We start from the raw sequence: 26,815 nt of genomic DNA on the forward strand, positions 1-26,815 counted from the left end.
CAAAAAAGGAGCTAAATTAGGAGGGTTTACATAAAGTCTATGTAAACAAGATGCCCAAAAATGAATTTTCAGTTGATGGATACATAGTGATTCTTTCATTTTAGCATCCCACAAATATTTCCAAATAGTTCCAAAACTTCTATAGTACATACTTAATAGCAATTCACTCCATCAGGAAGGAAGGAAGGAAGGAAGGAAGGAAGGAAGGAAGGAAGGAAGGAAGGAAGGAAGGAAGGAAGAAAGGAGGGAGGGAGGGAGGGGGAGGGAAGGTGGGAGGGAAGGAGGAAGGAAGGAAGGAAGGAAGGAAGGAAGGAAGGAAGGAAGGAAGGAAGGAAGGAAGGAAGGAAAGAAAGAAAGAAAGAAAGAAAGAAAGAAAGAAAGAAAGAAAGAAAGAAAGAAAAGAGGGCGGGAGAGAAGGGAGGGAAGAAAGAAAGGAAGGAAGAAAGAACAAAAGAAAGAAAGAAATTCCAAACACTAGCTGGACAGAAAACAGAATAATTGCATAGGAATTATATATCCATGAAATGCTTGGAACTGGGAGATATTTCTGAACAAAAACCATGCCTGGTTGATGTTTAGATAAACTCGGTTACTCCCATTTATACATATTTTGTTAATTATGATCCCAAACTATTTTCCTTGGGGGTAGAGAGAATCTATGAAAAACTCTTGTGTTATGACTTACTTGTGCTTGCTTGCATAGTTTCAAAGGATGGAGGGTTTCTTGATAGAAAAGCTGATGATAATCCTGTAGGTCAAACCAAAAATATGCGCTGTTCTTCCACAGCTACAGATGGAAGAGATGGGAGGAAAGATATTAGTACCAAGTTATTATTGCTTAGTGCAGTCTTGCTCAATTTGGCAACTTTAAGATGTATGAACTTCAACTCCCAGACATCCCCACCCAGGGCTGCCAGGGAATTCTGGGAGTTGGAGTCCACATGTCTTAAAGTTGCCAAGGTTAAGAAACATTAGGTTAGTGTCCTAACTTTCAAGAGTTCTTCTAGGCCAGGGGTGTCCAAACTTGACAACTTTAAGACTTGTGGACTTCAACTCCCAGAATTCCCCAGCCAGCTCTGCTCTGCTGGCTGGGGAATTCTGGGAGTTGAAGTCCACAAGTCTTAAAGTTGTCAAGTTTGGACACCCCTGTTCTAGGCAAAAGAACACAGTGATGATTTCTCTCCTCCCCACCCACCCCCAGTAAAATTTGGATAGAATCCTTGCCAATTATATTGTATCCATGGATGGGTCTGATATTTTAAGGCAGTAAATTTTGCTTCAGAAACACTTCACAAATGGTGAACTGCTTAAAAGACCAGGAGGGAAGGCAAATTGCAGGGGAATGTTTCTTTCAGTGCATAGTAGCATGTTGGCTTGGTAAAGCAAAAGAAGCTCAAATGCTGAATACCTAGAACAGCATCATTAGAAGGTGGGAAAGCATTGAAAATTTGCTACTAGAACGAGTGCAGAATCATAAGAGAACATTAGCAATTTATTCTCTGTCTTTTTTTGTGAAGATGGGAAATGAACATTGGCTTATATATAAGTTTGAAGGGGTAGCTGGAGGCAAGCTTCATTGGAGTTCTATTGTCTAGTAACCATGCACAGTCTCTCACTGTGTCCTGATCTCCAAACCCAATCTGATAGAGTTAAACAAAGAACCCAAATCAGTCTTGGATGGGTTTTAAAGTAAATTCAGATGGTTGAGAGCAAAAGAGTAGGAGATCTGGTAGAATACCAAGGGACATTCAGTTCCTTGAGATCAATTATAAATCATATTTAATTCAGCACAGTTTGAGTAGTATTTTTGATCCTGGCAGAATGACAGCAATGTATATAGTAACTGAAACACATTCTGTATATTTTAATGTACGCTTTGCATACAGTAAGGTAAAGGTTCCCCTCGCACATATGTGCTAGTCGTTCCCGACTCTAGGGGGCGGTGCTCATCTCCGTTTCAAAGCCAAACAGCCAGCGCCTTCCAAATAATAAACGTACTTAATCGCTTTAAAAGTATATAATTTTATATTTAAAACCTTCTGTCCTCTTGTATACAAACGTATGGACTACGTTTGTATGCGAGAAATACATTCAGCTTTAATGAATTATGTTTCCAAGTAAGCATACTCAGAGTTAAATCATTACAAATCTTTTACCTGTAAATGTCCCATAATTTTCAATAGGTATCATTTGATGACACCTATAGATAAGAGAACCTATAGATAAGTTAAGCATCACTGACATTTTCTAGATATTTTGTTGGAAATAAGATCCAGTGAAATTACACTTTCAAGTAATTATGTTTAGAATTGAAATAGTATGGGCTCTACTTTAAAATAGACAGCAGTCCCAAACAGAAATTGCTAAAGAAACACTGATATTTCTTGAAGCATCTTTCATCTGAAGGCACAGCAGGGGTGGGTTCTGGCTTCCTCTACTGTCAATTCGCTCAGGGACGTGCTTCAGGCGCACACTTCATGTGCGCATTCACAGTAGGTTAAAAATGCTTCTGTGCATGCGCAGAAGCAAAAAACAAAATGGCGACACATAGAGCGCTGCTGATAGAACCGGTTCGGGGGTGTGGCCGCTGAGTTACTACCTATTCGGCCAAACCGGGCCGAACCAGTAGAACCCACCTCTGAGGCACAAGCACATCCATTTATGTATCTTGCGTAGTGAGGGCAGAATTGGGAGTACATGTGATTGGCACAAGGGCCATGTTCACATTTTGCAGTAATAAACAGGCCAAGACTGTTTATTACTGGCTAAGAATAATCGAGATGGAGGAAGGGAGGTTAGTAAAGATAGCGCTAATGGAGCAGATTAGCTCAAGTAATAAAAATAATTGGTTATCAAGAATTTTGAAGCAGGTATCAAGCTTTGGTGTTTCTTTAAACTGGCAGCAGTACGATGTTAGGCAGATCAGATCTTGGATTGCAGAGATTTATGGACATAAGTGCACAATCAGACATTGCACAAGTGACAGCAGCAAAAGTTTGCCCCTGGCTATCAGTAAATAAACAAATTTTTAAAACAGAAAAATATTTAACTTCACCTTTATCTCCCATCATAAGAAGATTTTTTTCCAAACTGAGATTGGACCAACTTCAAACAAACATGCTTTGGGGCAGGTATAAGGGGATCCCTGCAAGTGAAAGAGTCTGTTTATGTGGGACGTAATGTCCCACGTAATTTTTGATTGCCCACTGTACTCAGCTTTGAGGGAACACCAGTTGGGTAGGATCTTTTATACCAGTACTCCTAAATCCAAAGAGCGCTTTTTGCAACATTGTTTGTTAGGTGCTAATTTGCAGTTGGTGAAATGGATTGTCAAATTTACTGTAAAGTTGATGGAAACAAGGACAAAGTTGGTGCAGCAGAACGTGGTACATTGTAGGAAAGACCACTTGACGGGGTAGATGTAGGGGTGACATTGTAATATAATTTTAAGCATATTTAATTTGTAATTTAAATTATTGCACTCTATTCTGTTTATATTTTAAATTGAATTTTATTCCATTTACATTTTAAATTGTGGTTTATTTCAATCTCATTTTAAACTGGAGTTTTTGTCTCTGGAACTTAGTACTTTGATATGGCCCAAGGGCTAATCAATAAAGATTGATTGATTGATTTTTTTTTATAATAAAATTTTATTGGGTTTTCAACATTTATAGGGAAAAGGGTAAATGGACAGGTCTACAAATTTTGGCAGTTGCAAAATGTGAAAGGCGCCCCTCCCTCCATACCCATAGTATACATTTATATATAATGCATTGGTATATAATTGATTACAATCAGCATATTAGTTCTATTACTAAATTCAATCAGATTAAACATTACAGTATAAAATCCAAGTATAATTCCATTATCACTTTCGGTCAATTTATAATAATATGATTTTCTTGTTTATTTTTGTGATCTGAGTCTTCTTGCTATTGCCCCATCTCCCTCCACTGGCAGAGCTCTGGCCCCTCCCGTGTCCTGCGTGTCCGTTGTAATGTCTGGTGTTTTCTCTAGGAGTGTTTTATTTTTTTCCATAAAGGCCTGCGCCTCTATGGGTGAATTGATTCTGATTCTTGTCTCCTCCCAGAATATCAGCATACCTTCAGGCATCAACCATCTAAACCACACCCCTTTCTGGTATAATTTATTCGCTAATTGCGAATAATTCTTCCTTTTTTCTCTAATCTTCTTAGGGATCTGCTTCAGAATGGTTATCTCCATATCATGATATGTCAATGCTTGCCCCCTTTGTACACCTAGAATTTCATCTCTTGTGCTTTTTCTAAGAAATTTAATGTGAACCTCCCTGGGTACATTGTGTGTTCTAGCATAAGCTGAGTTCACTCTATAAACCAGGTCTATATCCCACCCCATCTGTTGTTTTTCTTTGTGTGTGTAGTCAGCCAGGATGTTTGTCATGATGTCCCTTATGTTTTCCCCATCTTCTTCTATAACATTTTGAAATCTAAGATAATAGGACATTCTCTCAAATTCTAATTTCATCTGTTGGATGTCAAGATCTTTGTTCCCTTTCTGCACAGCTTCTACCACCCCCTTCACCTCCTCCACCCCCCCTTCCACAAGGTTCAGTCTTTGTGAGTTCTTATAAATTTGGGCTTGATTTTCTTTAATTTCATCTTTCATTTCCCTTAGCTGTTTCTTGATTTCCTCCTGGCCCTGTAAAATTTGTTGAAGCATTTGTTGAAAGTCCATCTCTGTAGTCTTGGGTTGCATCAGTTCTGTTATCTTTGACTGTGTGGCTGGACTGGATGTTGCAGATGTTGGAGCAGACGTGGCAAAGCCAGGTTTTCCAGGAGGTGGTCTTTTGGATGCCATCCTTTATAACGTTAAAAGTTCAGTCCATATATAAGATAAACAGTTAGAAAAGAAGGGTAGCCAGGTGAATTCCGGGAGCAGGAGAACCAGGCAGAAGAGAATCTCTCTAATAAGTCTGGCAATAGATGAAAAGTTTCCCCTAGAAAGATCAAAAAATACCAATCCACAAGAGTTTCCTCTGGGAGACACGGAGACAAAGACCGGAAGCCTGAATTTTAAAGGTGGAGTCAGGTTTCACAGTTCATAAAGACAACGGAAGTGTGCCATCTTGCCCTGCCAGTTTTGGGCACAGAGGCATAACAAAGTTTTTAAAAAAGTTCCAGAAGTCCTCAAATCACAGTAATATATAAAATTAAATTGAAAAGAAAATCATCTCAACCTGGGTGAGGCTTCATTCGTTGGCTCTCCCCCCTCCTCCTCCCCCGGGGGCTGAGAGCAAAATTGTTCCTCACCGCTTGTCCAAGGGGGGGGGAAACCCCCCTCCCTCCAGCCGCGCCTCCAACTTGCTCCGAAAGTTGTTTTAAAGAAAGCTGAATAATCCTTCGTGCAGAATAGGGAGTGAAGAGAGAAGCAACCTCACCGCACCGCAGCTGCGTCCTTCTATTGTTGCATTCTCCGGTCGGCTTTAGCGAGGCACGAGGCGCAGAAACGCGAAGCGCCCTCCGATCTTGCTCCCCGGTGCCTTGGGCGCGCAAGAGACCTCCCGTCGGCCGCCGCCGCTGCAGGAGACCCCTGCGATGCCGCCCCTCCGGCAGGACCCCTCTGCGGGGTGTCCTGTGCCCCCCAAGGAGTGGGGAAGCCCACCGGGGAGCCGGAGCGGGCAAAGAGCTGCCCGCCGCCGACGCCGCCGGAACCGGAACTCCAAGATTGATTGATTGATTGATTGATTGATGTATCTTGATTTTTCAGTGACACATTTTTCTTCCATTTTTAGTGAAAATTGAATAGATATGTTCACACTTAAGACAGAATTTACTACATAGTTTTCAAGAAGAAAAGTGATTCCACAATAGCCACCTTTAACTCTATGAATGTACAATGACCTACTGCGAATAGAACTTTTCTTGAAATAGAGAATAGTTTTGTTTGGAAGAATTAAATATGTTGACTGCAACAGATCATCCAGAGTCAAGTGAAGCTGAGATGATACTAAACCAATGCAAGACAGCTCCACTTATTCAAATGTTTAAATTCCCACAATGGAAAACTAACACTGTACTTGCTAGACTAAAACCACTTCAGCCAGCATATTTATTAAAAACACTAATGTTCAGATGTAATTAGCCTAAATGTGCAGAACTGTAGATTTTGAAATCAGTCTTCAATTTCAAGCTAAACTGCTGATCCTTGGCCAGACACTCTTTTGATTTTTACAAGCCTCTTTTCCTCCTTAAAGCTGTGGGGAAGACCCCAAGTTATCAGGGAAAATCCAACCAAGAAATCCACCAATAAGAAATTCTTCTTACCATACAGTCTGATTTCTCACAGAAGTCAGTGAAGACGTAGCCTGCTCTGTTCTCCAAGAAAAGAGATTGCAGCATTCTTTCCATTTTAAAACTTCCAAGTTCGGAAAAATCTGGGGCGATTTTACCCTGAATAACAGAGCAACAATTCATCAAGATAATGCAGTTTCATTGTGTCTTGGGTGAAACTGTCGTTGTAACTGCTGTTATTTTTATTTGAGAGAGAGAGAAAGCACAATCAGATATCTAATTTGCTTTGCTGTTTTTATTACAAACTTCATAGGTTTCTCCTCCCCCCACCCCCAGAGGTGGGCTGCTGGGGGTTCGTAGGGGTTCGGGAGAACCTCTAGCTAAGATTCTGTGCAGTTCGGAGAACCCTCAAATCCCACTCCTGGCTGGCCCCGCCTACCCCGCCCTGCCGCTCCCAGGAGTCCCCACACATCCAAGTGGAGACTCGGGGAGGGTGAAAAACGGGCCTACCGGAAGTTTGGGAAGGCCGGAAATAAGGCTGTTTCCAGCCTCCAGAGGGCCTCCAGAACCTGGGGAGGCCGTTTTTGCCCTCCTGGAGGCTTGAGGAAAGCTTCCAGAGCACAGGATGGGCAAAAACGTCCTCCTGCCATAGTGAAGGAGGCCGACTAGGCCATGTCCATCATGGCCATGCCCACCTAGCAATGGGCAGAGAACCCCTTGCTAAATTTTTGAAGCCCCCCCTGGCCGCCCTCAATTTCTTATATATGGTGTTAAATTTGTCTGCCTCCCACTTCCTTTCTCCCTGTTTTCTTCTTAGTAACAATTTTCCCCTTTCAATGGCTACAAAACGCCATGTAGGTGATGGCAGTTTTTACATCCTACTGGTGCTATGGTTACAGTTGTTGATCTTTTTCACTTCTTTGCAATAATTAATAATGAAGGGACCCTGGAAGTCTCTGTAATTTATCAGGTTTGCTGTTTTGATAAAAGGGACTGGTAGCAGCTGAGTCTCATTTAAAAATACAAACAAAAATTGGCCGTGGGATTCATTTTGTGTCGCTTGTTCTTTAACCATTCTTGACGTATGTCAAGTGGACATATCTTGATTGTAGTTTTAGCTGCAACAGTTAACTAACCATAGATAGTTAGGTGCATTTCTGATATCTGCTGGTTCTTAATAGACCTGCTAAATTTTAATCAAATTTTCATCCCAGATTTGAGTCTGATGACAGATTCAGACCAGAGACATGGTACTAAATTTTAGATAGCAATATTCAACTTGAAGGCAATTTTTTTTTCAGCTTTTGGACACAAACATAGATGAATTGAGAAAAAAATCTGTCAGGAAAAGATTACTTCATCGAAAAAGGAAAGGATTAACGAATACACACAAATATGCTCCATTGCAATATTATTTCAGCATTGTTATGCCATTTTTATAAAAAGGCAAGAAATTTTGCAGTTAGCTATTATATTAGCTGCACACCAGTAGGAGGCACTACATATTTTTTATATTGTTTTAATTCTTGATTGGGAGTTTCCCAGAATTTAGTATAAGATGTGGCAATTATATATAAATGTTTAAAATCAACCAATAACTAATTTCATTTTTATTGGTACTCTTGGAATATACAGTAGGTGTATTCCATACTACACATTCTATATTTAATTCTTTTAACGAGATTTGAACCTACAAGAATAAAGAAGGTGCACCTGCATAGCGTCTATAAGTTTTGCATTTGTTTTTATTTGATGCTGCCCCAAATATATAAACATATTAGTTTTCATATGCCCTTTTGAAACTGTAAACTCTTGACGTTCATGAGTTTTCCCAGAAGAATGGCTATTCAGTTCTCCATCACCTAAAATAGTTCTCATTTAGACATCCACAATTAAAAAAAAGAAACAAACATTCCGCCTCTTCAGAGAGAAGAGATTTAATGCCACAGTTCTTGGTACTCAAATGGTACTCACAGGGATCATTTCTGCATAGGTGTATTTTCGATCGAGTTGTGGTTTCAGGTAATCCATTCTATCATTAAGTGTCATATGAGACACAGTGCTGCACGCTGTTGCCGGCCTACACAATGAAAAACAAACAGGCACACAAGGACCTTGAGGGTAGTCAGAGAAATTAAATCATGGTTGGTGTTGTTGATTTTACACCTAAATAATCAGTACCATCACTTTTAACTGCTTCAAGGTAATAAGAAAATATATTAAGATTTAGTTCCTTTTTTTGTTCTTAAACCTTTTGTATGCCTCCTCTTTGTGATGAGAGGCTGCGTCTCATGAATGAAGAAACTATTCTATTTTTAATGGATAGAAAATAACACCAGCATCTGCCTATGCATGGATTTTTGCAAGCTGAGTACTAGGAAATAATAATGTATATGCATTAGTAGCGCAGCAGCTTATCCAATAGTAGGAAGGTGTAGTGAATTCATAATTCCATTTTGCAATCTTTTCTTGCAACAGTCGCTGTTAAATAAATCTAATGCAATCAGTAAGCAAATCCATTATTTGCTATGGAGTGTTTTAGGACATGGCAAAAGGCCATAAATGGAGGCTGGATGCTCAGCAGTCATGTGGCTCTGGAAGGGGGCTGGCTGTTGGAACTTTGGAACCAGATCATGAGTACTTTTTGCGGGGGGAGGCTCTATTGTAACTACAAACAATTGCAAAGCTATTAGTTACTGTATATGCTGAAGACTACCTGTATTATCTAGCAGTTCTTTTGGCCTAAAAAGGTAACGGCGCTAGGTGTTCCCTGCTACTTGTTCTTTGGAACACTGCACATTCTGGCTCTTGTAGGTAGACAGGTAACTGCTAGGTTCTAGGACACGGGTGTCAAACTCGAAGCATCACGTTGCCATCACATGATGTTTCATGACATTCTTACCCTTCACAGAGCTGGGGTGGGCATAGCCTGCATATGATGCATCTGGCCCATGGGTCATCAGTTTGACACCTCTAATCTAGGAGATTATGAATACTTCTCTGTGCAAGAAGATGTACTAGCAGTCTTCTGTAGAGCTAGGTACCATATTTTTTGGACTATAAGACGCACCGGAGTATAAGACGCACCAAGATTTTGAAGAGATAAATTTAAAAACATTTTTTGCACTCTGCAGGCCTCCCAAACCCCCTGCATGCCTCACTTTTTGTGGAAAATGGGGCATGCAGAGAGTTTGAGAGGCCTGCAAATGGGCTGGAGGGTCAAAAATGAGAAAAAAATGCCCCATTTTTCACGAAAACAGGCCTGTTTTTCCCAAAAACAACAGGGCATGCATAGGCTTTGGGAAGCTTGTAGAGTGCTCCTGGGGCTCGGGGGGGCAAAAATGCACAAAAAATAGCCTGTTTTTTGCTCATTTTTGCCCTCCCCAGCCCCCAAGAACACTTTTCAATCCTCCGAAACCCTCTTCACCTCCATTTTTGCGAAGGTGGCAGGGGTTCGGGAGGCCAAAAATGCAGCATTCAGTGTATAAGATCCACACAGATTTTCACCCTGTTTTTGTGGGGGGGAAAAGGTGTGTCTTATATGCCAAAAATATGGTATATTCCTTCTGAGGAGGCCATTTCTGGATCCAACTGATTTAAGTTACTATAATTTGATCTCCAACCTCTCCTTTATGGGGAAGGTTGTTGAGACAATGGTGATGGACTAAAACTGCAGCACCCTGAAAGAAGCAGATTATTTGATCTCCTACCAGAAAGGGTTCAAGCCTTGGTATGCAACAGAGGTAGCAGTGGTTATCTTGAACTCCTGGAAGCTGTTAGCCTGCAATATTGCCTTCTGATCCTTGTGACACCACGGTTCCTGACAACCTCTCCCATATCCCATGACCTTGTTAAGCATGCTGCCCCATCAAAGCCATTGCTTGGTCTAGCTAAGGATGAAGTACACTAGCAGCAGCTGTGAGAGAGGGATCTTCAAGTCTTAGTGGACAACCAGTTACATAAATATGAGGCAGCAGTTTGCAACGGCAGCCAAAAAAGCAAATGCTATCCTAAGTTACATTAACATAGGGATACAATCAAGATCAAGTGAGGTATTAATACCACTCTATAAAGCCTTAGTAAGACCACACCTAGAATGTCAGTTGATCGTACCTGAACTGCAGGTCTCTAGGTTCCCGTGGGAGGAGTCATTGGTGGGATATTCTCAGACCCCATTTGCCTTGAGACTGAGGTTAAATTGAGGCCACTCTCCTCTGCCTCACTTCCTGGCTCCCAGTTTAATCGAAGGTCAACGGTATAAGAGGAATCTGGTAGGAATGGTAAGGAACAGCAAACGGAACACAAGAACAACAACCAAACCAGTCAAGAACCGAACCGACCTAATACAACAAGAACGCTCAGGTACTTCCTGCATCAGCGCCCAATTGGGATGGAAAGTGCTCCTCCCGTGGGAACCTAGAGATCGCAGTTCAGGTAAGACCAACTGACAGTTTCCTAGGTGATCCCATGGGAGGAATCATTGATGGGACATACCAACACTCGATGTCCCAGGGAGGGAATCGGAAGCTTGAGCCTCTTGAGGTGCAAATACTCTCTGCAGAACCCGCCTACCGAATGAAGCCTCCGCCGAACTGTAAGTGTCCACCCGGTAATGTCTGATGAAAGGCAAAGAGGAAGCCCAGGCTGCTGCCCTGAAAATATCCGCTATGGGTGCCTGGGTTGACCAGGCTGCCAACATGGCCACGCTCCTGGTGGAGTGGGCCATAATTCCAGCCGGCACCGTAAAGCTGTGAGCCTCGTAGGCTCTAGTAATAGCCGACCTGATCCTTCTACCAATGATAGCTGAGTATACCCTAGCCCCAAGGGTGGAAGGCGAAGAAGACAAACAATGCCTCTGACCTCCAGAGGGGAGAGATACGTTTAAGGTAGATGCGCAACGCCCTCCTCACATCTAGTTGAAGCGTTCCCTCTTTCTGGATGGTGCCGGACAGAAATCCGCCAGGACTATCTCCTGTGCCTGTGGAACAGGGAATTGACCTTGGGAAGAATGTCTGAGGGTCCAGTCTGAGGACCACCCTGTTCTCATGGAATGTGCACGGATCCTCCCTGGAGGACAGTGCATTGATCTCAGAAATGCGCCTGGCGGACGTGATGGCCACCAAGAACACTACCTTCAGGGTGAAGAACTGCAGGTCCATCGTCCTTAATGGCTCGAAGGGAGCCCCCGTCAGCGCCTGCAGGACTGTTGGAAGATCCCAAATGGGGAAACGATGCATCACCCTTTGTCCTAAGGTTGGCCGCCCCCCAGAGAATGATCAGATCCTGTGCTAGGGAACGGGAACCCAACTCCCCAAGAACCTTGCCAATGCTGTAACCTGCCTCTTGAGGGTGTTATGGGAAAGCCCCTTGTCCAACCCATCCTGCAGGAACTCCAGCACCTGAGGTATCAAGGCTTGCGCTGGATTTACCTGTGTGGAACGGCACCAAGACACAAAAGCAGTCCAAGTGGCGTCGTAGATGTGGGTAGAGGATTTTCTTCTGGAGGCCTCGATGGTCGTAATGACTGGCTCAAAACTGGGCCACCCTCAACTGTTCCCTCTCAAGTGCCAAACGGTCAACTGGAGCCACTGAGGCTCCGGATGATGCAGAGTCCCCTGGCGTAGAGCCACCTCCTCCCAGGGAATCCTCCAGTGGGGGGACACGGACAGATCTCTCAGGTCCACAATCCACGGCTGACAGGGCCAATAAGAGGCCATTAGAATGACCTCCGCCCCCTCCACTACCAACTTCCTGAGGACCCCGAGAATAAGGGGAAGAGGGGGAAAGGCATACAGGAGGCCCTCCGGCCAACGACACCACAGGGCATCCACATCCTCTGCACCCCGAGCTGGGTACCGGGAGATGAACCTCTGGACCTGCGAGTTGGCTGGCGTGATGAACAGATCCATAGCTGGTCTGCCAAACCTCTGGCAAATCCTGTTGAAGACCTTGGGAAGCAGTTGCCATTCTCTGTGGTCCACTTTTGCTCGGCTGAGCCAGTTGGCTTGCAGGTTGTCCATCCCCGAGATATGCTGTGCCCTCAGGGACAGGAGATGATGTTCTGCCCAATTCCTCAACTTCGCAGCCTCGTTCTGAAGGGCCTTTGAGTGGATGCCCCCCTGCTTGTTGACATGCGCTTTCACGGCGATGTTGTCTGTCAGCACCAGCAGATGCTTCCCCTTGACCTTCTCCTTGAAATGACGGAAGCTAGGTGGATCACGTGCTCCAGCCAGTTGATGTTTTGACGCAAGTCAGAGGCCGACCAACGTCTCTGGGCCAGCTGGGAGTCGAGATGCGCCCCCCAACCAGAGAGACTCACATCGGTCATCAACACCAACCTGTCTGGCTCTCTGAATAGAGCCCCTTTGTCCATGGCGGGAGACATCCACCAACACAGAGACAGCCGGACTTGGAGCGGAACGGGAATCTGGAACTTTGCGTCACTGGCACCATCCCTCTGGTACGGAAGCAGGAACCATTGCAGCTCTCTGGAATGAAGTCAAGCCCACGGGACAATCGCTATGCAGGAGATGCACTTCCCCAGCAGATGCGAGAGCAACACTATGGGGACAGAGGATCTGCTGGACCAGTTGGCAGATACTGTCCCTCCTGAGGAGGAGGAGGAGCTTCCGGCGATGGCAGTCGCCTCCTGAAGCTCCAGAATACCACGGAGCTCAGCGATGGGCGAAAAGGTTATTTCCGACCCTCATTTCCATCTGAGGGTTGGAAGTCAGTTAGCATGACCACCCTGGCCCATTTTCGACCCATTTGGGTCCGCTAGGGTGAATCAGAAGACTGGAGGGAAGGACAAAGAGCGAACAATCTGTGGAATGGGGGAGAGAGACCGGCATCGGAAATGGCGGCGTGAGTGGAAATGGCAACGTTCGGAGCGTTTTGGAGCGTTGTGGAGCGTTTTGGAGAGAGTGCTTAGAAAGAGGAATTGTGAGGAGAGGCTGGAAGGAAAGAGGCTGAGGCTGGAAAGAGGCTGGTGAGCTGGACGTTTGTGACTGCGTTTTGGAGTGTTTTGGAACGTGAGGCTTGAAGGGAAGAGGCTAAACGTGAGGCTGGAGGCTGGAGCGTTTTGGAACGTGAGGCTGGAGGCTGGAGGCTGGAGCGTTTTGGAACGTGAGGCTGGAGGCTGGAGCGTTTTGGAACGTGAGGCTGGAAGGGAAGAGGCTGTCCCGCTGGTGAGGAAAGAGGTTGTGAGCTGGAAATGGCGACGTTTGTGACAGCCTTTTGGAGCGTTTTGGAACGTCTTGCAGAGAGCGACAGGAAGGAAGAAGATGAGAACGGCTGGAAGGAGGAATGTGAGGTTGGAAGGAAAGAGACTGGTGAATGGGTGAACCGAGAGGATTGGAAGGAGCGAGCTGGTGAGCTGAGAGGTTTGGAAGGAGAGAAGGAGAGACTGGAAGGAAACCGAGGAAAATGGAGAGAGAGGAAAAAGAAGGAGTTGGAAGGACACTGGAAGGTGAGAGGCTGGTTTCAACAGCAGCCGCTGAAAGAGCTGTCATGGATGCCAGTAACATCACTAGGACATTGGGACTATTTGGATTATACCCTAGACCATCTCTCCTCCACCCAGACCACCATTTGGTCATCTAAGAACTCTTCCCCCCCTTTTTTTTTCTATGACTGACCACTTACCATCTATAACATTCTGACCCCATCGTGTTTTTTTTAAGATTCTAAGATTAAGATTATTTATTCGAGGTTTGACCTGCTCCGCCTGCGGGAGACCCCCCTCTCGCAGGCATGGCCCTTGACGCTTGCAAGGGCCCGCCTTGATGACGGGTTTATAGACCCCGAAAGGTGGAAGAAACGGAGGCTCAGGGGGTTTTAGTTAAATGTTTTTTAAAATCTTTTAGGGGTTTAGGGGTTGGGGGGTGGGTGGATCAGATCAGGAGCGATGACAGAGCCAGGTCACCAGGTGGGGTCACGAGCAGAAGGAGCGGAGAGGAGGAGGGGGGAGAGGATATCATTCCTATACAGGGCTCTTTGATTCCAACAGTCGTAGGGAGGGGCAGATACGAGGACAGATTAACTACTCGCAGTCGGTTGGGAGACCGTGGGTGCTGGTTACACCCGGTCGCTTGTACCAACCCCCGCGTTCTAGGTGGTCAGGATCTGCAGGCCCAGGGCCTGAGGCTGTTGTTATGCAATGCGAGGTCCATTGTCAATAAGGCCCCCCTCATTCATGATCTAATTTTGGAGGGGGAGCCGGACCTCGCGGGAATAACGGAAACCTGGTTGGGCCACGAGGGAGGTTTACCCCTCGTGGAAATGTGCCCACCAGGTTACCAAGCATTTCTCCAGCCCCGGGCCCGGGGAAGGGGCGGTGGGGTAGCAGTGATTATCCGGGAGGACTTAGAGCCGAGGGAGTCCACTGTGCCACAGACGTCCGGATGTGAATCCCTTGTTGTGAAATGGGGCCCTGGGAGGCAGTTGGGCCTGCTGATAGTATACCTGGCTCCCCGCCATACATCAGCGACCCTGCCTGAGCTCCTCGAGCTGATTGCATCGGTGGCGGTTGAGACCCCCAAACTTCTAGTGATGGGGGATTTTAACCTGCCATAGGTGGGAGAAGCATCAGAGGAGGTTCGGGAGTTCATGGCTTCCATGATAGCCATGGACCTGACTCAAATGATTCAGGGCCCGACACATGAGGGAGGTCACACCTTGGACCTTGTTTTTGTCTCTGGCCAGTGGTTGAGTGATCTGGGAGGAGTGAATTTAACCATCACTCCTCTGTCATGGTCAGATCACTCACTCCTCCGACTTGACTTCCCTGGTGCTACCCCTCGCTGTGGGGAGGCGGAACCGGAAAACACTAGATGGTTCCGCCCCAGGCGCCTGATGGAACCAGATAGGTTCCAGACGGAGCTTGGGCCACCTCCTGCAGCCCTGACCCGCCCTCGGGTAGAGGACCTGGTGGCCGCGTGGAATAATGCGACTACCGGGGCCTTGAACCGGGTGGCGCCTTTGCGGCCTCTCCGGCGGCAACGATGCACCCTGGCTCCTTGGTTTACCGAGGAGCTAAGGGTGATGAAGCGCCGCAAGAGATGCCTAGAGAGTCGTTGGAGATCCTCCCGATCCGAATTTGACCGAGCACAGGTACGAGCCCATTTAAGGACGTACCTAGTGGCATTGAGAACGGCCAAACGCCAATATTGTGCCGCTCTCATTGCATCCGCAGAGAACCACCCTGCCGCCCTGTTTCGGGTGTCCCGCTCCCTTCTGTTTCAGAGGCCGCGGGAGGCCCCTTTACAGGGTAGGGCAGAGGAATTTGGGAAATATCTGCAGGATAAAGTCGCTCAAATCCGGAAGGATTGGGTCCCCTTCAGTGGCCCAGTCGAGACGCCAGTGGCGAGTCTTGAGAAACCTTTCTGGGAGGAGTTTGACTTGGTTGTCATCAAGGATTTGGACAGATTGCGTGCACGACTGCGACCTACCACATGTTTACTGGACCCGTGTCCCTCCCGGCTTGTACTGGCATCCTGGGAGGTTACACGCGACTGGCTCCTGGGCCTAGTGAACGCTTCATTGGGTGAGGGGTCTCTTCCGGCCGCCTTGAAAGAGGCGGTGGTGAGACCCTTGCTCAAGAAGCCTTCCCTGGACCCTACGGAGCTGGCCAATTATCGTCCTGTCTCCAACCTTCCCTTTTTGGCGAAGGTTGTAGAGAGTGTGGTGGCTTCTCAGTTCCCACGACATCTGGAGGAGAATGATTATCTAGACCCACGCCAGTCCGGCTTTCGCCCCGGGCACAGTACAGAGACGGCCTTGGTCGCGTTGGTGGATGATCTCTGGAGGGCCAGAGATAGGGGTTGTTCCTCTATCCTGGTCCTATTAGACCTCTCGGCGGCTTTTGATACCATCGACCATGGTATCCTGTTGCACCGACTGGAGGGGTTGGGGGTCCGGGGCACCGTTTTGTGGTGGTTCGGCTCCTACCTCTCTGGCCGGACACAACGTGTGTTGGCAGGGGAGCAGAGGTCGACCCTAAGCCCCCTTACTTGTGGGGTGCCACAAGGGTCGGTCCTCTCGCCACTCCTGTTCAACACATACATGAAGCCGCTGGGTGAGATCATCCGTGGTTTTGGGGTGGGATATCATCTGTACGCTGATGATACTCAGCTGTACATTTCCACCCCGAACCACCCCAACGAGGCCGTCGAAGTGATGTCCCGGTGTGTGGAAGCCGTACGGGTCTGGATGGATGACAACCGACTCAAGCTCAACCCTTCCAAGACGGAGTGGCTGTGGGTTCCGCCCCCCTGGTTCAACCAGTTAATCCCATTTCTGGCCATTGGGGGCATTCAACTCGCCCCCGTGGAGCGGGCGCGCAATTTGGGCGTCCTCCTGGATGCCAGGCTGTCCATGGATGACCATGTGACAGCTATGGCCAGGGGGGCGTTCCACCAGGTTCGCCTGGTGCGCCAATTGCGCCCCCTATTGGACCGGGACGCCCTACGCACAGTCACCCATGCGCTGGTGACGTCTCGCCTGGACTACTGTAACGCTCTCTACATGGGGCTTCCCTTGAAATGCACTCGGAGACTGCAGTTGGTCCAGAATGCGGCCGCGCGGGTGATTATGGGGAGTACTAAGTACTCCAATGTGACACCTCTCCTGCGCGAGCTGCACTGGCTTCCTGTGGTCTATCGGGTGCGTTTCAAGGTCTTGATTACGATCTTTAAAGCGCTCCATGGCTCAGGACCTAGTTACCTGCGGGATCGTATTCTGCCCCATACATCCCTACGACCCATCCGATCGCACAGAGAGGGACTTCTCCAGGTGCCGTCCACCAGACAGTGCCATGGGGCGGCGCCTAGGAGCAGAGCCTTCTCTGTGGCGGGCCCAGCCCTGTGGAATGACGTCCCCCCGGATATTAGGACCACTACTGACCTCCACTCCTTCCGTGTAAAGCTCAAGACCCACCTATTCCAAATAGCCGGCCTGGCTCAATCATAACTTCATAACGCTCCTGATGGGTTTTTTAATTCAGTAATTTTATTTAATGGGATTTTAAATTGTGTTTTTTAATTGTCTTTCACTTATGAGTCTACCTCCTCCATGCACATGTATATGTCTTTGTTCTTTATGTATGTATGTTTATCTTTATCTGTATTTTATCTGTTTTGATTGTACGCCGCCCCGAGTCCTTCGGGAGAGGGTTGCGGCTAATCAAATAAAATTATTATTATTATTATTATTACGATCTTGTGAGAGGTACACCCTACTCTCTACCGTGTCAATGACCACCCCCAAGTGTTACAAGAGTGTAGAGGGCTGTAAATGGCTCTTCTCGAAAATTACGGAGAAGCCCAAAGACTGCAAGGTCCTAATGGTGAACTGAAGGTCCTTCTTTGAAGTCCCAGGACTGCACACCTGAACTAGGTCATCATCTAAATAAATTTGAATTCCAACTTCCGGTTCCGGCGGCTACGGCGACAGGCAAGCCTTTGCCTGCTCCCGCTCTCCCGGTGGGCTTCCCCCGCTTCTGGGGGGGCACAGGACACCCCAAAGAGGCGTCCTGCCGAGGGAGCGGCTCGCGGAGAGCCCCTGCATCGGCGGCGGCTGGTGGGGGCTTCTCCGCTTCACTCTAGGCACCGGGGAGCAGTTTTGGAGGGCGCGCATGCGTCTCGCTCCATGCCGAGCGGACAACGTACTTCTGAAGGAAGCAGCAGCGGTATGGTGAGAGGCTTCCTTTCTTCATTCCCTTCCTTTTGAAATAATGGACTTTTCAGCGTTTTTAAAAAGTTAAACTTTCGGATTCTTGCTGGAGGTGCGGCTAGAGGGAGGGGGATTTCCCCCCCCTTGGACAAGCGGCTTGAGAAGATTTTGCTTTCGCCCCCAGGGGAAGGAGGAGGGGGGAGAGCCAACTAATGATGCCTCACCCCTGTAAAAGTGACTTTCATTGGATTTAGTTCCAGAACTTATGGGTGAACTGAGAATTTTCTGAACTTTTAAAATTTTATTATGCCTCTGAGCCCAAAGCTGGCAGGGCAAGATGGCACACTTCCGTTGTCTTCATGAACTGTGAAACCTGACTCCACCTTTAAAATTCAGGCTTCCGGTCTTTGTCTCCGTGTCACCCAGAAGAATCTCTTGTGGATTGCTATTTCCTGAACCCTCTGGAGAGAAAATTTTCCTCTATTGCTAGACTGACCAAAGAAACTCCCAGCTGCTTGGATCTTCTGCCTCCTGAACTCATCTGCCTGCTCTACCTCTTCACCTGTCCAGTCTCTACACTGACTGATCTCTCTGCTTTATAAACTATGTCTCCAAAAAGACCACCACCTGGAAAACCTGGCTTTGCTACCTCTGCACCGACATCTGCAACATCCAGTCCTGCCACACAGTCAAAGATTACAGAACTGATGCAACCTAAGAGTACAGAGATGGATTTGCAACAAATGCTTCAGCAACTCATACAGGGCCAGGAAGAAATTAAGAAACAATTAAAGGAAATGAAGGAAGAAATTAAAGAGAATCAAGTCCAAATTTATAAGAACTCACAGAGACTGGACCTTGTGGAGGGTGGGGTGGCGGAGGCGAGGGGGAGGGGTAGAAGCTTTGCAGAAGGGTAACAAAGAACTTGATATACAACAAATGAAAACAGAATTTGAGAGAATGTCCTTTTATCTTAGATTTCAAAATGTTATAGAAGCAGATGGGGAAAACATAAGGGACATCATGACTAATATTTTAGCTGAATATATACACAAAGATAAACAACAGATGGAATGGGAGATAGACCTGGTCTATAGAGTGAACTCAGCATATGCCAGAACACACAATGTACCCAGGGAGGTCCATATCAAATTTCTTAGGAAAAGCACAAGAGACATAATTCTGGGTGTACAAAGGGGGCAAGCATTGACATATCACGACAGGGAGATAACCATCTTGAAGCAGATCCCCCAAAAAATTAGGGAGAAAAGGAAAAATTATTCGCAATTGGCGAATAAATTATACCAGAAAGGGGTGTGGTTTAGATGGTTGATGCCTGAAGGGATGCTGATATTCTGGGAGGAGACAAGAATCAGAATCAATACACCCATAGAGGCTCAGGCCTTTATGGAAAAAAATAAAGCGAACCTAGAAAAAACAGAAGACTCTACAACGGTCACACAGGACACGGGAGGGGCCGGAGCTCTGCCAGCGGGGGGAGAAGGGGCAACACTAAGAAAGCTCAGATCACAAAAATGAATAAGAAAATCACATTGTTATAAACAGACCGAAAGTAATAATGAAATTATATCTAGACTGTATATCATAATATATAAGCTGATTGAATTTTTTTTATAGAATTAATATGCTGATTTTATACAATTTTGCATTAATGTTTTATACATAGATGTATCTTATGAGTTTGGAGGGAGGGGGCGTCTGCCATACTTGCAACTGCCAAAATTTGTATACCATTCCACCTACCCTTTTCCTTATAAATGTTTTAAAAAACCAATAAAATTTTCTGGAAAAAAAAATTTGAATTCGAATTGGGACAGACCTGAGATAATCTGTGACCACCGCCAGCACCTTAGTGAAGGTCCTGGGGTCCGAAGCCAGACCAAAGGGAAGAGTCCTGTACTGATAATGGAACCCCATATGAAAAACTAAGGAACTTCCTATGGTCCGGTGCAATCAGGATATGGAGATAGGCCTCCGTAAGATCGATGGAGGCCAGGAATCCCTAATCCAGGTCCCTTCGAGGATAGACTTCAAGGAAGCCATTTTAAACTTCTGGTAAACCAGCCTGGAGTTAAGTAACTTTAGAACTAGGATGGCTCTCCAGCCCCCTGAACTCTTCAGAACTACAAAAAGGTTGGAATAGAAACCAGAACCTCTCTGTTCCTCCGGAACCAGTTCCACGGCATGAATGTCCAGCAGGTGTTGGATGGTCTTGCGCATAAGCTCGTGCTTCACTGGGTTCCGAGAGGAGGAGGAGATCCAGAAATGAAAAGGGGGGTGAGAACAAAACTCCAAATGCAACCCACAACGAACAGTGTGGAGGACCCATTCATGAGAGTTGATGAGGTCCCAGCGGTCTGCAAAGTGAGCGAGGCGACCGCCAATAGGAAGATCCAAGCCAGGATCATTTATTCCTGTGGTAGAAACGGTGCCCCCCCCTCGAAAAAGCTGCTTGTTGGGCTGTTGGTATCGATTCCTATCTCTATAATATTGCCTATCCCCTTGGTGAGGGTACTTAGGGGGAGGGTACCTCTGTTGCTGCTGATAGTCCTGATCTGGAGGCCGATATGCAGGCCTCCTCTGGTAGGGCATAGACCTTTGTTCTGCCCGCTTGGAAGAAGAAGGAAGGATCTTACACTTGTTCTTGTCCTCCACCAGCAGTGTGTCCAGATAGCCTGTCGCCGGAATACTCTGCTGTCGCTAAGGTCTACTTGGACCGGGCCTCCACCTGCCAACTATGGAGCCAAAGCAGTCTCCTGGACGCCACCAACGTGGCGAGCGCTTTGGATGCGTACTTGACCGTATCAAGTGTGGCATCCGCTGAGAACTGGGCAGCAGCAGTGAGCTTTGCGATGTCCTGCAAGAGGCGCACCTCCGTAGCCGAAACCCTCTCCTGCATCTGGGTCAGCCAGAGAAGGGTAGACCAATTGAAGAGGAGACCGCAGATGTTGCTTTAATTGCCCACATGGCCGCCTGGAGGTTCTTGAGCAGAGTCAGCTCAGCTCTCCTATCTTCCGCCTTAAGGTTGTTGGCGATGTCGCCAGCCACCAGAGAGGAGGACGCCAAAGCCGCCACAGGTGGATCCACTGTTGGAATCTGTAAAGCCTGAGAGAAACTAGGATCAAGGTTATAAAACCGGTGATCGTTGCCACCTGGGGTAGGAAAGGCCATGGGCTTCGCCCACTGGGACTTGAGAACCTCCATGAACATAGGGGGAGTAGGGATCTCCTCCTTTTCTACTGGGGGCTTGTGGAATGGCCCCTTTTTTGTGCCTGGAGCCGGGGTAGTCAGAGTGCCCCCAGCAGTGGAAGCCACCTCCAAATCCACAATGGCCTTAGCCTTGCGCAGAAGGGCACCAAATTGGAAGGGGTGGGATTAAACCAGTGAACACAGAAGCCTCCGGAACAGGTTCTTCATCATCAGAGAAACTAACCTCCTTCTGACCCTCTTCATCTAACACAGAATCCTCACTAGCTGTAGAGGGGGAGGATGACTTCCCGGTGTCCCACGAGAAGAACTCCTCCTAGAGGATCTAGATTTTTTCTGCATGCCTGTGGCAATACCTTCAAAAATTACCTGGGCAATAATCTGCTGAAACCTCTCTGGAAGCTCAGGAAATGCTGGGGAAAGAGTGGGAGGCCCCAAAACCGGCTCTGCCTCAACAGATTGAGGAGCTAGCCTAGGTCTGCCCAGCCCAGCAACAGGTCTGCTGAAAGGATCCTCTCTCTGGGCCCCAGGGTGCTCATGGGTGATTGATAGGGGGGGATGGAAAAATCCCCCCTGGAAGATCCCCGGGACAGCCACAGGCATGAGCCCAAGGGGAGAACGGGACCTGGAGGGGGAAGGACTAATGCAGTCCCTGGCTCTTCGAGAGGAAGCCCTGGTGGCAACTTCCTCATGCCCCCTGTGAGAGCCCCCTGCTGTGGCAGATGTGGGCCTCTTGCCCAAGGCCCTCTCTCTGGATGTGGAGGGGCCTCTGGAGGTCCCCTCACCAGGCTCAGGATCCACAGGGAAATCCAGTGCTGCCTCCCCTGGTCGCCTCGCGGCATCTTCCATTAAGAACAGCTTCCCCAAAAGCCTCAGGTACTCATAGCTCCTCAAATGGCTCACCAGTCTCTCTGTAGCCTCCTCCGCTCCTTACAGAAGAAAAAAAATGCTGCCAGCGATTCTGAAGGGCCCCATGCCTCCGTGTACGTAGCCCCATGCCACCGATCCGTGGCTCAATCGTGGAACGCTGGAAGGAGCAACTGGAGGTGATTCCCCGATTCACGGGGAGAGTGCCTCTGCACGTGGCCTCTGCAGAGCTCTAATAGCTGCCCTGACCACGTGCGTCTTCCTGGAAGCTGGCAGAGATCCAAGATGGCGGCCGCCAACCATGCAGCCTGATTCCTCCAGGAGCTCTGCCTCAACAGCGCTACCCAGAGGCCTGGAGGAGCTCCAGCAGCCACCGATGGGGTGGAAATGCAGTTCCTTTTCTGATCTCCTGGAGGCCAGCTTCGGAGACTCCCCAGAGACTGCAAGCAGTCTTGGAGCCTGAGGCGCTCCAGCAAAGCCCAGCTATTGCCCAACGCAGCCACAATTACTCAGGGAAGACAAGGGAGGAGGTGGGGAAGGCAAGGATGGAAAATTCTCACACCAAATTGAATAAAGTCAAGAGCCAAGAAAAAAGTATCCTATTAGGCCGAAAGACTGAGATTAACTGGGAGCCAGGAAGTGAGGCAGAGGGAAGTGGCCTCAATTTAACCTCAGTCTCAAGGCAAATGGGGTCTGAGAATATCCCATCAATGATTCCTCCCACGGGATCATCTAGGAGACTACTGCATCCAGTTTTGGTTACCACACTATAAAAAGATGTTGAGATTCTAGAAAAAGTGCAGAGAAGAGCAACATTGGGCACTATCTAATAAAATGAAATTCAATGGTGAAAAGAGTAAGGTTCTACATTTAGGCAACAAAAATGGAATGCACTGGTACAGTATAGGTGGTACCTTGCTCAGTAGTAGTAACTGTGAAAGGGATCTTGGAGTCCTAGTGGACAACCATTTAAATATGAGCCAGCAGTGTGCAGCAGCTGCCAAAAAAGCCAACGCAGTCCTAGGCTGCATCAACTGAGGGATAGAATCAAGATCACGTGAAGTGTTGATGCCGCTTTATAATGCCTTGGTGAGGCCACACTTCGAATACTGCATTCAGTTCTGGTCGCCACGATGTAAAAAAGAAGTGGAGACTCTGGAAAGAGTGCAGAGAAGAGCAACAAAGATGATTAGGGGACTGGAGACTAAAACATATGAGGAACGGTTACAGGAACTGGGTATGTCTAGTTTAATAGAAAGAAGGACTAGGGGAGAGATGATAGCAGTGTTCCAATATCTCAGGGGTTGCCACAAAGAAGAGGGAGTCAAACTATTTTCCAAGGCACCTGAGGGTAGAACAAGAAGCAATGGGTGGAAACTAATCAAGGAAAGAAGCAATTTAGAACTGAGGAGAAATTTCCTGACAGTTAGAACAATTAATCAGTGGAACAGCTTGCCTCCAGAAGTTGTGAATGCCCCAACACTGGAAGTCTTTAAGAAGATGTTGGATAGCCATTTGCCTGAAATGGTATAGGGTTTCCTGCCTAGGCAGGGGGTTCGACTAGAAGGGCTCCAAGGTCCCTTCCAACTCTATTATTGTATTGTATTGTATAACCAGGATGATTAGAGGACTGGAAACTAAAACATATGAAGAACGGTTACAGGAACTGTCTAGGAGAAGGACCAGGGGAGACATGCCAGCAGTGCTCCAATACATGAGGGGTTGCCACAGAGAGGAAGAGATCAAGCTATTTTCCAAAGCACCTGAAGGCCAGATAAGGAATACTGGATGGAAACTGATCATGGAGTGATTCAACCTAGAAATAAGGAGAAATTTTCTGTCAATGAGAATAATCAACCAATGGATCAGCTTGCCTTCAGAAGTTGTGGGAGCTTCATCACTGGAGGTTTTCAAGAAGAGATTGGACTGCCATTTGTCAGAAATGGGGTAGGGTCTCCAGCCTGAGCGGGGGGTTGGACTACAAGACCTCCAAGGTCCCTTCCAATTCTGTTAATCTGTAATCTGTTCATAGAAGAATGCTCTCCTTCTCTTAGCAGGTAGTGTGATACATTTCAGTACTTACCTTCTCCTAATATCTTCTAACCTAATTAAGTCATGAGGATCTTCCTGAACAGCAGTTTGACCTTGAGGTGGAATTGCAGATAACAGCCTGATAGACCTTTGGGGACAGATATCCGTCACCGCTCCTTTTGAAAAAGTTGGGGTTAGTCCAGTTTCTCCTCTCTAATAAAAGGGATGGAAAGGAGTGAAAGCATCTGAGAAATAATTCTTGCTTCTTCATGTCTATTTTTATTTGATATCTTCTGTATCATATACATCAATGATAGCTAACCTTTTTCTAAAGGTGTACCAAAACTGTGTGCGTGCCCGCTATCGCACATGTGCGTGTGCCCACCCACCTGCACGAGAGACCCCCCGACCTGTGCATGCATGAGTGACCCCCACTGGCCATGGGTGAGCAACCCCCATGTGGGGGGGACTTTTCGCCTCCTCAGACTCCGGAGGCTTTCCTGAAGCTTGGGGAGGGCGAAAATGGCCTCTCACAGTTCTCCAGAGGCCTCCAGGGGGGCAGGGAAGGCCGTTTTCACTCTCCCTAGGCCTCAGAAAAGCCTCTGGAGCCTGGGGAGGGTGAAAAACAGTCCCAATGGGCCTATTGGAAGTTCATACTTCCGGTTGACCCATTGATCCTGTTTTTTGCCCTCTCTAGGCTCCGGAGGCTTTCCTGAAGCCTGGGGAGGGCAAAAACAGCCTCCCACAGCTCTCCGGAGGCCTCCAGGGGGCCGGGGGAGGCCGTTTTCACCCTCCCTAGGCCTCAGGAAAGCCTCTGGAGCCTGGGGAGGGCGAAAAACAGGCCCAATGGGCCAATTAGAAGTTCATACTTCCGGTTGACCCATTGCAGTGGTGGGATTCAGCCAGTTCGCACCTATTCGGGAGAACCGGTTCTTAACTTTTTAAGAGGTTCGGAGAACCAGTTGTTGGAAGAAATCTTCTTTTGGTTTTTTTCCACTTTACAAGGCTAATCCTGTAAGGAAGGCAGGAAGGAAACATTCTGGTGTTGTTTCTAGCTTAATCTTTATTGCCCTACTTACAGAAACTGCCTCTCCGGTTAACCCTTACTACATTGTAGCAGCTAAGGCAAAGCGCCCATCGACCTGAGTGATGTTGAGTTGGCCACGCCCACACGGTCACATGACCACCAAGCCCCGCCTACCCACCTGGTCATTAGGACAGAGAACCGGTTCTTAAATTATTTGAATCCCACCACTGACCCATTGATCCTGTTTTTCACCCTCTCTAGGCTACGGAGGTTTCCCTGAAGCCTGGGGAGGGCGAAAAATGGCCCAACGGCCCAATCAGAGGTTTAGAAACTTATTTAAAGAGTAATTTTAGTGTTATTCCAAAATAAAAAAAATGTGTTTTTCCAGCTCAGGTGAATTTACATTTTAAAAAGTGTAGGTTGGACTAAAACAACAGAAGCCCATCAGTGGTGGGATTCAATTTTTTTTACTACCGGTTCTGTGGGCGTGGCGTGGCGTGGCGTGGCTTCGTGGGCATGGCTTGGTGGGTGTGGCTTGGTGGGCATGTCAGGGGAAGAATACTGAAAAATCTCCATTCCCTCTCCACACCAGGGGAAGGATACTGCAAAATCCCCATTTCCTTCCCATCAGCTGGGACTCGGGAAGCAGAGAATAGATGGGGACCGGGCTAGTCAGTGGTATTTACTGGTTCTCCAAACTACTCAAAATTTCCACTACCGGTTCTACAGAACTGGTCAGAAGCTGCTGAATACCACCTCTGAAGCCCATGTTCAAGAACAATCTATGTTCAAGAGCCACAGTGTCGCAGTGGTTAGAATGCAGCACTGCAAGCTACTTCTGCTGACAGCCAGCTGACTGCAATTTGGCAGATCGAACCTCACCAGGCTCAAAGTTGACTCAGCCTTCCATCTATCCATGGTTGGTAAAATGAGGACCCAGATTGTTGAGGGTAATATGCTGACTCTGAAAACCGCTTAGAGAGGGCTGTAAAGCACTGTGAAGCTGTATATAAGTCTAAGTGCTATTGCTATGCCATGAAGTTTACCATTGGGGTCAATCACTGTAACTCTGACTATTCTACCCATTCATTGTTCCGGGAACAAAATTGTAGGAGAGAGTGCAATGCGGGTTGCCTTGAATTCCTTGAGGAAAGTCAAAGTATAACAACAAAGATATGCAAGCCGGCATAGGTATGGTTAAGACAGAGATGTGGCTTTTCCATCTGCAGAAGCAGTTTGCCTTGAAATACCAGCTATATGAAATTACAGACAAGGGCTCTCTCTCTCTCTCCCCTTGAAGATTTATTTCAAGTCCTTTAGATGCTTTTTGTTACCCTCTAATAGAATGCAGGATGCAGAAGCAAAAAAAACCCTCACCTATATACAGATAGTCCTCAAATTACAACCACAATTGAGCCAAAAATTTATGTTGCTAAGTGAAACATTTGTTAAGCAAGTTCTGTCCCGTTTTATGACCTTTCTTGCCACAGTTGTTAAATGAATCATTGCAGTTCTTAAGTTAGTAATATGGTTGTTAAGTGAATCTGGTTTCCCTATTGACTTTGCTTTTCAGAAGGTCATGAAAACCGATAACGTGATCCCGTCAAAAGTTTGAACCAGTTGCCAATTTTGATCACATGACTTGGAGGAAATATTGTAATGGTCACAGGGCTGAAAAATGGTCATAAGTCACTTTTTTCAGTGCCCTTGTAAAGGG

General features: G+C 47.1%; 1 protein-coding gene across 1 annotated transcript in view; it reads right to left on the reverse strand.

The window, feature by feature from the left end:
• Nucleotides 1-26,815, reverse strand: part of RGS22 (regulator of G protein signaling 22) — a 119,459-nt gene that overhangs the window by 57,093 nt on the left and 35,551 nt on the right. Inside the window, exons 12-15 of the mRNA XM_081952679.1 lie at nt 24,124-24,284; nt 8,250-8,355; nt 6,309-6,434; nt 686-787 (exon numbers count right to left, since the gene is read on the reverse strand). Of these exons, the coding sequence (XP_081808805.1) occupies nt 686-787; nt 6,309-6,434; nt 8,250-8,355; nt 24,124-24,284 (495 nt within the window). The remainder of the gene's footprint in view (nt 1-685; nt 788-6,308; nt 6,435-8,249; nt 8,356-24,123; nt 24,285-26,815) is intronic.

Source organism: Natrix helvetica (assembly GCF_964273705.1).
Source record: "Natrix helvetica genome assembly, chromosome: 4".
Taxonomy (NCBI): Eukaryota; Metazoa; Chordata; class Lepidosauria; order Squamata; family Natricidae; genus Natrix; species Natrix helvetica.